Here is a 14,772-nt window from a genome sequence, read left to right as displayed (position 1 = left end):
AAGAGGAATACACAAGGTTATGAGGACCTCTCTAGGAACGAAGCAAAGTGAATGCTCAAGGTTCTGAGGACAACTCTAGGAACCGAGCAAGTGAAATGCTCAAGGTTTCGAGGACCACTCTAGGAACCGAACAAGAGGAATGCACAAGGTTCCGATGACCTCTCTAGGAAACAAGCCAAGTGAATGCTCAAGGTTCCGAGGACCACTCTAGGAACCAAGCAAGAGAAATGCTCAAACTTCCGAGGACCACTCTTGGAACCAAGCAAAATGAATGCTCAAGGTCCTGAGGACCACTATAGGAACCGAGCAAGAGGAGTGCTCAAGGTTTCGATGACCTCTCTAGGAACCAAGCAAAGTGAATGCTCAAGGTTTCGAGGACCACTCTAGGAACCGAGAAAGAGGAATGCTCAAGGTACCGAGGACCTCTAACCAAATAGAGTGAATGCTCAAGGTTCCGAGGACTTCTCTAGGTACCAAACAAAACGTTTGCACAAGGTTCCAAGGACCTCTCTAGGAACCAAGCAAAGTGAATGCTCGAGGTTCCGAGGACCACTCTAGGAACCGAGCAAGAGGAATACACAAGGTTATGAGGACCTCTCTAGGAACGAAGCAAACTGAATGTTCAAGGTTCTGAGGACAACTCTAGGAACCGAGCAAGTGAAATGCTCAAGGTTCCGAGGACCACTCTAGGAACCGAACAAGAGGAATGCACAAGGTTCCGATGACCTGTCTAGGAAACAAGCCAAGTGAATGCTCAAGGTTTCGAGGACCACTCTAGGAACCAAGCAAGAGAAATGCTCAAGCTTCCGAGGACCACTCTTGGAACCAAGCAAAATGAATGCTCAAGGTTCTGAGGACCACTATAGGAACCGAGCAAGAGCAGTGCTCAAGGTTTCAATGACCTCTCTATGAATCAAGCAAAGTGAATGCTCAAGGTTTCGAGGACCGCTCTAGGCACCGAGAAAGAGGAATGCTCAAGGTACCGAGGACCTCTAACCAAACAGAGTGAATGCTCAAGGTTCCGAGGACTTCTCTAGGTACCAAACAAAACGTTTGCTCAAGGTTCCAAGGACCTCTCTAGGAACCAAGCAAAGTGAATGCTCGAGGTTCCGAGGACCACTCTAGGAACCAAGCTAGAGGAATGCTCAAGGTTCCGAAGACCTCTCTTGGAACCAAGCAAAGTGGATGCTCATGGTTCCGAGGACCACTCTAGGAACCAAGGAAAATTAATGATCAAGGATCTGAGGACCACTCTAGGAACTGAGCAAGAGGAATGCTCAAGGTTCCGAGGACCTCTCTAGGAACCAAGCAAAGTGAATGCTCAAGGTTCTGAGGACCTCTCTAAGAACCGAACAAGAGGAATGCACAAGGTTCTGAGGACATCTCTAGGAACCAAGCAAAATGAATGTTCAAGGTTCCGAGGACCACTCAAGGAACCATACAAGCGGAATGCTCAATGTTTTGAGGACCTCTCTAAGAACCAAGAAAAATGAATTCTCAAGGTTCAGAGGAATACTCTAGGCACCAAGCAAAATTAATGCTCAAGGTTCCGAGGACCACTCTAGGAACCGAGCAAGAGGAATATTCAAGATTTCGAGGACCTCTCTAGGAACCAAGCAAAATGAATGTTCAAGGTTCCGAGGACCACTCTAAGAACCAAGCAAAATGAATGCTCGAGATTCTGAGGACCACTCTAGGAACTGAACAAGAGGAATGCTCAAGGTTCTGAGGACCTCTCTAGGAACCAAGCAAAATGAATGCTCAAGGTTTCGAGGACCACTTTAGGAACCGAGCAAAAGGAATGCTCAACGTTCCGAGGACCTTTCTAGTAACCAAGCAAAGTGAATACTCAAGGTTCCGAGGACCTCTCTAGGAACCAAGCAAAATGAATGCTCAAGGTTCCGAGGACCTCTCTAGGAACCAAGCAAAGTGAAAGCTCAAGGATCCGAGGACCACTCTAGGAACCAAGCAAAATGAATGCTCAATGTTCCAAGGACCTCTCAAGAGACCAAGCAAAATGAATGCTCGAGGTTTCGAGGACCACACTAGGAACCGATCAAGAGGAATGCATAAGGTTCTGAGGACCTCTCTAGAAACGAAGCAAAGTGGATGCTCAAGGTTCCAAGGACCACTCTAGGAATGGAGCAAGAGAATTTCTCAAGGTTCCGAGGACCACTCTGGGAACCGAGCAAGAGGAATGCTCAAGGTTCTGAGGACCTCTCTAGGAACCAAGCAAAGTGAATGCTCAAGATTCCGAGGACCACTTTAGGAACCGAGCAAGAGGAATGCTCATGCTTCCAATGACCACTCTAGGAACCAAGCAAAGTGAATGCTCAAGGTTCCGAGGACCACTCTAGGAACTGAGCAAGAGTAATGCTCAAGGTTCCGATGACCTGTCTAGGAACTAAGCAAAGTGAATGCTCAAGGTTCCGAGGACCACTCTAGGAACCGAGCAAGAGGAATACTCAAGGTACCGAGGACCTTTAACCAAGCAAAGTGAATACTCAATGTTCCGAGGGCTTCTCTAGGAATCAAGAAAAATGAATGCCCAAGGTTTCGAGGACCTCTCTAGGAACCAAGCAAAGTGAATGCTCAAGGTTCCGTAGACCACTCTCGGACCGAGCAAAAGGAATGCTCAAGGTTCTGAGGACCTCTCTAGGAACCAAGCGAAGTGAATGCTCAAGGTTCCAAGGACCTCTCTAGGAACCGAGGAAAATGAATGCTCAATGTTCCGAGGACCACTCTAGGAACCGAGCAAGAGGAATGCTCAAGGTTCTGAGGACTTCTCTAGGAACCAATCAAAATGAATGCTCAAGGTTCCGAGGACCACTCTAGGAACTGAGCAAAATGAATGCTCAAGGTTTCGAGGACCTCTCTAGAAACCTAGCAAAGTGAATTCTCAAGGTTCTGAGGACCTCTCTAAGAACCAAGAAAAATGAATGCTCAAGGTTCCGAGGACAACTCTAGGAACCAAGAAAAATGAATGCTCAAGGTTCTGATGACCACTCTATGAACCGAACAAAAGGAATGCTCAAGGTTCTGAGGTCCTCTCTAGCAACCAAGCAAACTGGATGCTCAAGGTTCCGAGGACCACTCTAGGAACCAAGCAAAATGAATGCTATAGGTTCCGAGGACCACTCTAGTTACAGAGCAAAATGAATGCTCAAGGTTCCGAGGACCACTCTAGGAACCGAGCAAGAGGCATGTTCAAGGTTCTGAGGACCTCTCTAGGAACCAAGCAAAGTGAATGCTCAAGGTTCCGGGGACCACTATAGGAACCAAGCTAGAGGAATGCTCAAGGTTCCGAGGACCTCTCTTGGAACCAAGCAAAGTGGTTGCTCAAGGTTTCGAGGACCACTCTAGGAACCAAGGAAAATTAATGCTCAAGGATCTAAGGACCACTCTTGGAACCGAGTAAGAGTGTAACTCCCTACTACCTTAGAGCCGTTACTAATTGAGTTTAAAAAATGTGCAATCACTCGCTAATCGAGGCTTTTAAAGCAAAAGTGTAATTAAATCATAAATAGAGTAGAAACTTTAGAAATAACTCTATTTCATTGAAAATCATAAAAGTTTAACACTTGGGATCCCAAAATACTGGTTAGAAATATTTACAACATATAAATACAACCAAATCGGCTAAACGACAAAATCTAGGTTTATTGCAACCATCTCCCAAAATCCACTGGCTGTGGTAGCCAGGCAGGCCAAACATGTACACGTCGCTTCATGCTTGCTATACTCATGGTTGGTTGGCTTTCTCCTTGCCCTTACCTGCACCACAGAGCACCCGTGAGCCGAAGCCCAGCAAGAAAACCCACAAACAGATAACATATGCAAAACAAACATATAGCATATAAACAAGCCATCAATAGGCTGAACACATACGGCCAAGCCATCCCAGGCGCTTTACCAGGCCCTGGGTTCGCGGTCCACATCGTGAGGATATCCCAGGTATCCTTTAGGGTCTCGCCCTGGCAACTCGCACTCCACGTGCTCAATGCTTCTCTCGGCCCCTTGCCGTACTCGGCCTTGCACTCAACGTGCCCAACACCGTTCTCGGCCCTTTGCCGTTCCCGGCCCCTGCCGACCTCGGCCTGCGCCGTTCCCGGCTCTCGCCGAACATTCACATAATTGCATTCATAGCATAATAAACATATACTGAACCCTAACAAATTCAAACAGAGGGCTACGCCCTACAATTCAAACATATTGGGCTCAGCCCTGCATACAAGCTCTATAGGAATAGGGGTTTTGTTACTTGCGTCCCGAGCTCTCCGAGCACTGATATCCCGAGCACATTCCTCTAACTTGAGCCTCGCCGAAACCCTAGTCACAACACATTAACAATACTCATCCATAAAGTTCTAATCCATTAAATAACTTTGAACCATAACTCTAATCTCCGGAACCTTCAATTCTATCAATTCGGGTGATAAAATCCATCCCAAGCCTTAACCTTTGAGTTCTCAAGCCTAAACACACTTAAAAACACAAAATGGCACTAAGAGCCGCAGCCCGCCCCCAAACCCGAGAGCACACCCAAAACAGGGTATGCGCACCGCGGCCCTAGCTAAGGCATGCCGCGGCCCGCCTTTCTTCCAGGGCACCCAAATGCTTCGGAGAGCCGCGGCTCAGCAAGAACAATGTCGCGGCCCGACCCTTCGAACCCAGAAAATCCTCCATTTTCTCTTCTAAAACCCAGCCAACCATCCTTAAAAATCAACCTAACAATCCAAACATCAATCACAGAAGTCTTAAGACAATCACAGCAGCAAAACCTAACAAGAACTTAAACCAAAAACCTCACAATACCCAAAATCAATCCTTCACCCAACTACATGCATATTCTAAAAACCAGCATAAACTTCAAGCTAAAACCTTGTAATTTAAAGCTTACCCTTGCTAAACTTAGTCTCTGAATTTGGTCCTTAAGCCTCAGGCTTCTAGCTCCAAAGATTCCCCAGTTGAATTCCCTTAGCTTCTAGCCAACTTCACCAAGATTTTCCTTAAGCTTCCAAAGGAAAGAAGACCACTTCAAGAGAGAGAGAATGAGTCGGTTTCTAAATTTTCTAAACAATTCTTAGTTTTGTTTTATTTAACTTAAGTCTATAGGGTTACCTCAAGCCTCGGGGTACCAAAACGTCCCCGAGGGCAAAATGGTAAATTTCCCCAATATTCTCTCCTAGACATTCTAACCTCAAATATATCTCTGTATATTTATTTCCATAACCCGATAACCCCATAACACATCTAATACCAAAAATACCCTCGACTCACCCTGAGTCGGATTCTCAACCCCATTGTGACTTTCTGGCTAACCGCTCCCCAGGACTGTCTCGGATCATGCTACACAGAAATATATCACATGCATATCATATTTATCACATTTACGCCCTCAACAGGCTAAAATCACAAACATACCCCAAATACCCAAACGGGGCCCACATGCACATTTAACTTAACTAAACATGCATCTCTATCACATACTCACATAAATTCACATATTAACATATTAAATCATTTATTTCCCTCCAGGCACGCTAATCAAGGCCCTAAGCCCTATTAGCAAATTTGGGTCGTTACAAAGAGGAATGCTCAGGTTCCGAGGACCTCTCTAGGAACCAAGCAAAGTGAATGCTCAAGGTTCCGAGGACCACTCTAAGAACCGAACAAGAGGAATGCACAAGGTTCTGAGGACATCTCTAGGAACCAAGCAAAATGAATGTTCAAGGTTCCGAGGACCACTCTAGGTACTCAACAAGAGGAATGCTCAATGTTCTGAGGACCTCTCTAAGAACCAAGCAAAATGAATGCTCAAGGTTCAGAGGAATACTCTAGGAACCAAGAAAAATTAATACTCAAGGTTCCGAGGACCACTCTAGGAACCGAGCAAGAGGAATATTAAAGATTCCGAGGACCTCTCTAGGAACCAAGCAAAATGAATGCTCAAGGTTCCGAGGACCACTCTATGAACCAAGCAAAATAAATGCTCGAGATTCTGAGGACCACTCTAGGAACTGAATAAGAGGAATGCTCAAGGTTCTGAGGACCTCTCTAGGAACCAAGCAAAATTAATGCTCAAGGTTTCGAGGACCACTCTAGGAACCGAGCAAAAGGAATGCTCAAGGTTCCGAGGGCCTTTCTAGGAACCAAGCAAAGTGAATACTCAAGGTTCCGAGGACCTCTCTAGGAACCAAGCAAAATGAATGCTCAAGGTTCTGAGGACCTCTCTAGGAACCAAGCAAAGTGAAAGCTCAAGGATCCGAGGACCACTCTAGGAACCAACCAAAATGAATGCTCAATGTTCCAAGGACCACTCAAGAGATCAAGAAAAATGAATGCTCGAGGTTCTGAGGACCACTCTAGGAACCGATCAAGAGGAATGCACAAGGTTCCAGGACCTCTCTAGGAACAAAGCAAAGTGGATGCTCAAGGTTCTGAGGACCACTCTAGGAACGGAGCAAGAGAATTTCTCAAGGTTCCGAGGACCACTCTAGGAACCGAGCAAGAGGAATGCTCAAGGTTCCGAGGACCTCTCTAAGAACTAAGCAATCAGGATTCCGAGGACCACTTTAGGAACCGAGCAAGAGGAATGCTCATGCTTCCGATGACCACTCTAGGAACCAAGCAAAGTGAATGCTCAAGGTTCCGAGGACCGCTCTAGGAACCGAGCAAGAGTAATGCTCAAGGTTCCGATGACCTGTCTAGGAACTAAGCAAAGTGAATGCTCAAGGTTCTGAGGACCACTCTAGGAACCGAGCAGGAGGAATACTCAAGGTACTGAGGACCTCTAACCAAGCAAAGTGAATACTCAATGTTCCGAGGGCTTCTCTAGGAATCAAGAAAAATGAATGCTCAAGGTTTCGAGCACCTCTCTAGGAACCAAGCAAAGTGAATGCTCAAGGTTCCGAAGACCACTCTAGGACCGAGCAAGAGGAATGCTCAAGGTTCTGAGGACCTCTCTAGGAACCAAGCAAAGTGATTGCTCAAGGTTCCAAGGACCTGTCTAGGAACCAAGGAAAATGAATGCTCAAGGTTCTTAGGACTACTCTAGGAATCGACCAAGAGGAATGCTCAAGGTTCTAAGGACTTCTCTAGGAACCAAGCAAAATGAATGCTCAAGGTTCCGAGGACCACTCTAGGAACCGAGCAAAATGAATGCTCAAGGTTTCGAGGACCTCTCTAGAAACCAAGCAAAGTGAATGCTCAAGGTTCTGAGGACCACTCTAAGTACCAAGCAAAATGAATGCTCAAGGTTCCGAGGACCACTCTAGGAACCAAGCAAAATGAATGCTCAAGGTTCTGAGGACCACTCTATGAACCGAGCAAAAGGAATGCTCAAGGTTCTGAGGACCTCTCTAGCAACCATGCAAACTGGATGCTCAAGGTTCCGAGGACCACTCTAGGAACCAAGAAAAATGAATGCTATAGGTTCCAAGGACCACTCTAGGTACCGAGCAAAATGAATGCTCAAGGTTCCGAGGACCACTCTAGTAACCGAGCAAGAGGCATGTTCACGGTTCTGAGGACCTCTCTAGGAACCAAGAAAAATAAATGCCAAGGTTTCGAGGAACACTCTAGGAACCAAGAAAAATGAATGCTCAATGTTCTGAGGACCACTATAGGAACCGAGCACTAGGAATGCTCAAGGTTCCGAGGACCTCTCTAGGAACCAAGCAAAGTGAATGCTCAATATTTCGAGGACCACTCTATGAACCAAGCAAAATGAGTGCTCAAGGTTTCGTGGACCACTCTAGGAACCGAAGAAGAGTAATGCTTAAGGTTTCGAGGACCGCTCTAGGAACTAAGCAAAATGAATGCTCAAGGTTCCGATGACCACTCTAGGAATCGAGCAAGAGGAATGCTCCAGGTTCTGAGGACCTCTCTAAGAACCAAGCAAAATGAATGCTCCATGTTCCGAGGACCACTCTAGGAACCAAGTAAGATGAATGATCAAAGTTTATTGAGGTTATTCGCCAATGTGGGGGGCTGACGAGCTTATCTGCTAGCTAGTGTAGCGATATGTCTGAGATATGTCTGAAGTTTCATAGACTCCAATGTCTCTTTCCTTGCATTCTGCTCTCAATGAAAGCACCAAAATGTTGACTTATTTTTTCATTTACTCGTCTAACACCCAAAGAATAATATTGAGAAAAAAATTTAGAGCTAAATAGAGTATAAGAAATGTGTCTAGTGCTCAAAAATAATGGATAGAGTTTTATAGTGGTTCAGCCCCAAAAAGGTGGCCTACATCCACTTAGTCACTGTCATTGATCTTGCAAGCCATGGATTACATTTGTATTTAGCTTTTAGCTATTTGACTCCATTAAAGATGGAGAGAACTCTCTCTGAGAAAAGCGGCCGCCCCTCTCCCTTCCTTTTGGTCCCTACTTCTCTTATTTATATTGTGGAGTTGGGGTTACATTTGAGTGGGCTTATGCTATTGGGCTTGACCCATTAATTACACAAAATAACAAGTGACTGGACCTTAGGCATGATCTGGGCCGATGGGTAGTGACATTCCAAAAATGGGTATAACAAATTTCTATCGAGGTGAATAAAAATCTCGAAAATGAATCCAGATTTCTTCATATCCCATCCCCGATCTATCCTATAAAAAAATCAACAAGAAAATCAGGCACATACACATATTGCAGATTAAATAGGAAATTCCTCACCTTCGCTTCTTTGTGCTTGTTTCCTCAAAGCTTGGTCTGTTTGCTCGACGTTCTTCTCCTTTGCCTTCTCCGATCGTCAACTCCGACAATATCCGAGCCACAGATGCTTGGTCGTGGTCGTGGAAGACAACGCTTCTCCAATTTACTTGGGTTCTGATGGATTAAATTGGGTTTGATGGTTTTTTTCCTTCGAGACTGAGAAAGTGAGAGAGAGAATACAGAGAGACTGTGGGAAACGACATGTATAGTGGCTAGAATAATTTTGTTATAGGACCCCATTTAATACATCATTTCTCAAATTTCCCTTTCAAAATCAACTAAACAGAAATTACCTCATTAAGTATTATTATTTCATAATCAACTAAACGGAAATGACCTATTTAAGCTTTGTAATTTGTTAGTCACATAATTAATATCAAATGAGACAAATATTAATAAGATTCATCCATCTTTGTAGTTTACATATAGCTTATTATTAAATTCCCATATTTAGAATTTTCCCAGCTTCCTATAGCGAGTTTTTTTTTTAAAAAAAAAAAACGTAATTCTCATATTTATAAGTGAACTTTTTTTCAGTTGATACAAAACCCGTGAAGCCAATACATGAATCACCTCACCTGCAATTATAAATTTGGAAATCTTGCGTTACTATTTACTCTAGTCATTACTTTTCCACAATACATGGTAATAGTTAATCATCAATGAATTGTACTTTGGAAAGATTTCCTCTCGGACCAATTTCAGAGAGTAATAAATTAGACCATTGTCGGAACAGAAAAGGAAACTATCCCTTGGGCTCATTACTAATAAAAGAAATGAATCTTTCATCAAACAAAAAAAGAAAATAAATGAATTGTAAGGATAGTTATAAACTTGTGAAAACACAAGAACATAGAAAACTAATTCCGCCTACTACATGGTTGCCATCAACATGGCACGGATTTTAGCTCTAAAATCATCAGAGACCTCCGTGGATTCAGAGGGCTGTGATGGGGCACTTCCTTGTTGATAGGATTTTAACAGATCTATAGAAGTTTCCCTACTCGCTCGGTCACTTTCATTTGCTTTTGATTGATCCGACTTAGCACGGATCTCCCCTTCTTCCAACTCTGGCTCTCTTTCAGACCTATGTTTCCTATGTTTAGTGGATCTGCTCCTGTGACGACCCTCATTAGGGGAACCACCACTTTTGTGCTGATGACGAGTCCTCTGCTCATACTCATCTTCAAACAAAACACCACACTTGTGCCTGTGTCTATTATGCTGATGTTCATCATCAGACGAAATATGATGTTTATGCTGCCTTCTTGAGGATCCATGTTCCCCATTATCTGAAGAGCTACTGTGCTTAGATCGATGCCGAGAATGCCAATTGTCATCAATGTCACGCTTACAACTGTCTCGAGAGTCTCTGTCCTTGGATGAGGAATGTCTCTTCCTGTGCCTATGCTTGTCTTCACTGTGACGTGAGGATCGATGAGATCGATGCTTCTTCCTTGACTGCATATGATCTTTTTTATCATCTTCTTCCTCCTCGTCACCACTCTCTTCATCTTCTTCATGCCTTTTAGATCTAGACCGGTAGCTCCTCTTTGATCTTCGCTCAGTGCATTCATCAACAATAATTTTCTTTTCAGATTTATCAAGATGGCCCAAGGCATCAACATCCATTGGAATGGAACTACCCTCCCTTTCTTTGCCTGATGGATTGGCAACCTCATTGCCTGAGGAGGAAACCCCAGAACCAGGTGGTTCAAATGATGAGCTACACAATGGCTCCGGTTTCAAAGGTGCAGCTCGACTTTTTATCATGGCAGCAAACATCTTAGCACGTTTCAATCTCTCAGCCTTCAGCTTTTCTTCTTTAGTCAAGGATGCCTCAGAGGAATCAGCCTCACTAGCAGCTGCAAGAGCAGCCGTCTCCGCTATAACCTTTGCAGCAGGGGCAGAAATGTTAGGATGCCCAACAGCATCTCGCTTTTGAACTGAACTTTGAGGTTGAGATACGTGGAGACTCCCAAAACTTAAGGATTGTCCAGCCTCATCACTAGGGTCTTCACCAATACTACCCCATGAAAGTTTTGGGAACAGCTCTAGATTCGGATTCTTAATGCCCCTGGTGGCAGCCCTAAGTATAGCTGCAGTAACATCTGCATCTATAGTGACTTCACCTTGGGGCTGGTTAACATTAGGAGGCGGATCTTGTACATCCTTCTTGGATTTTGCCAGTATCATTCGAAATTTCTCTTTCTTATCGTAATCATAAGGTATATCATCATCAGCAAATCCTGAGGAATGTGCATCACCTTCTCCACATTTAGCACTTTTCTTCTCCATTCCAAGCCCCATGGACCCATGCTTTTCAGAGACACAGCCTTTGCCAGCTAGGCCAGACTGTTGAGAAAGTCAAGCACATTAGTAATAAGGAAGAAAAAAAGAAAAACAAAGAGAAAAAAGTAACTCATACTATGTAAATTGCATTATCAACTAAAATTAGCAAAGGAATGGAGACAAGAGAGTAAATATATTCTTATCCAAGGATAGTCATATGGTCTCACCAACATAATAAACTTTCAAAGTGATCATTGGAGGATACCAGTTATTGGATATGCGCCTCGCTAATTGGAAAGAGGTGAATAGAGTGGAATAATTGCTACTTTTTGATGATCAATAAGTGTCTACTTTTGTAAACTTTCACTTGTTTCTTACTAGTGAACTACTATGCGGAAACCCAATAGGAATTTAAAAAGGCCAAAAACAAAACACTTGAGTTTGACAGAGCAGAAAAACAAGAATAAATTGACTGAAGAATGACTATATATTAGTAGATGGCTGGTATGTATCAAATAGGAGAGAGATAAATAACAAGCACAACGCACATCCATAGATAAATAACAAGCACAACACACATCCATAGAACGTCAAAAGATAATTTAACGGACACAACCAAATGGCAACGTAAACTAATTGAATGGAAAAGCTCACATACATCATAACTACAAAAAGAGAGTATCGAAGAGGCAGACAGATGACTTCTACTATAGACTCTTTAATGTTCGGTATAAGAATGAAAAATGAAATGACTATTACTATAAATGTTGAGGAAATAACATGAAATAGTGCACACATGTTTTGTGAGATATACCTCCTGAGTCTTTTGAAGAACCTTTAAATAGTAAGGATGATAAAGATTAGTAGGCAGAAGAAATTCGAATCTTTTATATGGACGATCCTGTTCAGCAAGTATACCTTCAAATTTCCTGCCATTTTTTAAGATGAACTCAACTATCTTGTCAACTGTTCTCTTTAAATCAGATGGAGGCTCCAATATAGGTACTTCAACCTTTGACATGCTAGGCCCTGCAGATGCCTGTGACTTACTAGTAGCAGTAGAAATTGACCTTAAGCCATCTCCATCCTTTTTCAACACTGATGTTGTTCCACTTTTGACATTATTATTAATGCTTCGATTTCGTTTTATTACATGGATTTTTTCTTTCAAAGAAGATTTATTGTTGGAAACATCACTTTGCTCTAATACATTTACTGTAGATTCAGTATGTTCTGGTCTGTGTGAAACACTCCCACTAACACCATCAACTGTTTCATTAAACCTATTCGTATGTGCTTCAGGTGCATCCTCAGTTGTGCCATCCTCTTCCTCTCCATCTCCAGACCCATAAATAGAACCAAGCAAAGACAATGCACCACCAGTCTGATCACGTCTTGTATCACCCTTCTCTTCTTCTAGTTTTTTTCCATCAAAATCAGACTTCAGTAGTTCTTGATGATCAACAAGAAATCTAAAGTATGCATGAAGATGATGGTCGGGCATCAAGAACCCGAATATTGGGTTGTCTCCTTGTTTTACTCTCAAAACAATTTCTGATTGCCCACCATGCTGGCTGACGAATGTGGCACTTCTTGCAATGATTTGATGTACCTTTTCTGATCGAGGCTGAAAATACAAGAGAGCAAATTTTTATTTCAAAACTAAGAAATTTCACTTATGAAAGCCTCACGGGATATTAATTCTTATACAAGGAAAAAGATAATTAAATCTTTATAATTAATCCTAACACAAACCCATAGAACCTCACATATTCTGGATAACAATAAAGACCAAGAAAGAGAACCCTATGATGTTATGTCTCAACCAACATGCTCACAATCAGTAAGATTCATCGAATTTCTACCATCCTAATCCCACCTGCACAGCCCCTTGTGACACAAGAACTCCGTCCCTGCTCCGAGTATCTGAAACTTAAGACATGGTAATCCTTAGAATAACATATGCACCTCAGTCGATTATCATCTGGTCAGGCCACATTGAAGTATCAAGCACACATGAATATTTGTATTCTATGAATGACAGAGATAAAAAATGAGACAAATTACTTACTAGGTTTTGAATTAAGCTTTCTGGCACAGGAAATGGTGGGTGAAAGACAGATTCAACTTCAATGTTTTTTTGCTCAGCCGCTCCATCTAAATTTCCATAACTGAAGGTAACAGCTCGATAGCCACTGTCAACCACTGCTTCTTCATCTTTACATACACCTGAATATAGGGTAGTATAATTAGCATACAAATTCTAGTACAACATAAACACTTCTTCATGGAAATTATACTAGTTACAGAATAAATAAATAAAAAAGCAAAACTAACTTCAAACAGCGAAGCCAAGAAGGAGCTAAAATGTAAACACCAAACTAATAACAAGAACATTCTTACTCGCATCTCTGACAGATGAATTCTTGTAAATTTATACTCCGTCCTGCAAACTGAAAAGATGCTGGGACAAATACAACAATGATACAAACAGAAAACTAAACTGTTCATACAGGCTTAACGAGTCCCCTTATATCAAAAGAGGAACACCCACTCAATTGATTTTTTTTGTAGAAAACAAGTGAACCAACAATTAGGCAGACCCGCATAGATTTACCACCAGGGCGTACCCAATACACCCCTTTTCCTACAACCACAGAATTAATAGTCCGCCATAGGGAATTGAATACAGCCTACAGATTTTATCTAAATTAAGATAACTTAACACAAAAATCAAATCAAACTCAATTACAAATCCTAATTCTGCCTATCTTTTCGAATTCTTCTTCTATAATCTTTTCTTATGTATAATTAATCATCAATGAAAAACATAATGCTCACATCAAAGAAACTATCTGTATTCGATTATTAACTAAAATTTATTACCTTGTTCTTGTTCATCCAAAGGTGAAGGCAAATCAAGGAATCGTTCGTGATCGAGGTCCGGTTCGAGTAGTTGGCGGCGGTGGTTGCGTGGTGGTGGAGCAGAGAGGAAGTGGCGGACGTCGTATCGATCGATGAAAAGCGAGTTCCACTCGACAAGGGCATCCCTAGAATTGACGAAAGCGGCGTTCGCGTCGTCGTCGAAGAGCAACGCGTGGCGGCCCACAACCTCCAGATCCATCGATTTCACAACAGTCTGGGTCAGAGAGCTTGTGTGCAGAAAAGCCAGAATGAGTGTGAATGAAAACCCTAAAAAAATTTGGGAGGATTGGTTCTAGGGTTGGGATTTGTGTAAGCCCTGCGAGCTTTTTCCGAAGGGTCTGATTGAGACTAGTAGCGAAGAATGATATCTATTCTATATTAAAAGTAGTCAAAAGATTTTTTTTCTTTTTTTTGTTGACAAAAGTTAAAGATTTTTTTTGTTCTGTTGGTTTTTACTGTGTTTTTTTTTAATTTTAAATATTACAAAAATTTAGAAAACATATAACTTATTTTATTTCTTCATTTATCTTATGTAAATATAAATAATTTTTTATTGAAAAGTTGTTTTCAAAGTATTTAAATATCAATTTTATAAAAAAAAATTATGAATAAATTTAAAGTTATAAAATTATTCTAATTTAGAAAATAATTCTTCAAAAATTCTTTTGGATAATCTAGGGTTTCTAATCTTCTCCTAAATAACTTTTGAACTAAAAATGATTTTTTATTATTACACAAACACTTCCAAAATAACAGTTAAAGAAGCTTAACCAAATAAGATCTTAATAATATCATAAATATTATGTATATTGAATATGGTAGTTTGTGATCTAAA

The 14,772-nt window shown here is 41.9% G+C and overlaps 1 protein-coding gene across 7 annotated transcripts; it reads right to left on the bottom strand.

Moving 5' to 3' along the window:
• Positions 1-9,450: 9,450 nt before the first annotated feature.
• On the bottom strand, positions 9,451-14,292 carry LOC133782368 (uncharacterized). 7 transcript variants are annotated; one of them, XM_062221649.1, is made up of 4 exons: positions 13,899-14,292; positions 13,084-13,241; positions 11,827-12,639; positions 9,451-11,075 (listed from the first exon to the last, which is right to left on the bottom strand). In XM_062221649.1, the coding sequence occupies exons 1-4, from the start codon at positions 14,134-14,136 to the stop codon at positions 9,594-9,596; spliced, it is 2,691 nt and encodes an 896-aa protein (XP_062077633.1). In that variant the 5' UTR covers positions 14,137-14,292; the 3' UTR covers positions 9,451-9,593. The 7 variants fall into 7 exon arrangements, with proteins under 7 accessions (XP_062077633.1, XP_062077636.1, XP_062077640.1 ...); XM_062221652.1 differs by lacking the exon at positions 13,899-14,292 and adding an exon at positions 12,892-12,938 and having other exon boundaries at positions 13,084-13,240; XM_062221656.1 differs by lacking the exon at positions 13,899-14,292 and adding an exon at positions 12,892-12,996 and having other exon boundaries at positions 13,084-13,223.
• Between the last annotated feature and the right edge of the window lie 480 nt (positions 14,293-14,772).

Source organism: Humulus lupulus, chromosome 6, assembly GCF_963169125.1.
Source record: "Humulus lupulus chromosome 6, drHumLupu1.1, whole genome shotgun sequence".
Classification (NCBI taxonomy): Eukaryota; Viridiplantae; Streptophyta; class Magnoliopsida; order Rosales; family Cannabaceae; genus Humulus; species Humulus lupulus.
The sequence above is the reverse complement of the archived record's forward strand: the minus strand, read 5'-3'. Positions and strand labels throughout refer to the sequence as shown.

Bases quoted from the DNA above. Each gene is read 5' to 3' on its own strand.
- LOC133782368 (XM_062221649.1), bottom strand. From the start codon at position 14,136: ATGGATCTGGAGGTTGTGGGCCGCCACGCGTTGCTCTTCGACGACGAC. The intron at 13,242-13,898 runs GTAATAAATTTT...CCCTATATTCAG, and splicing joins TTTGGATGAACAAGAACAAG to GTGTATGTAAAGATGAAGAA. The intron at 12,640-13,083 runs GTAAGTAATTTG...TTGTATTTTCAG, and splicing joins AAAGCTTAATTCAAAACCTA to CCTCGATCAGAAAAGGTACA.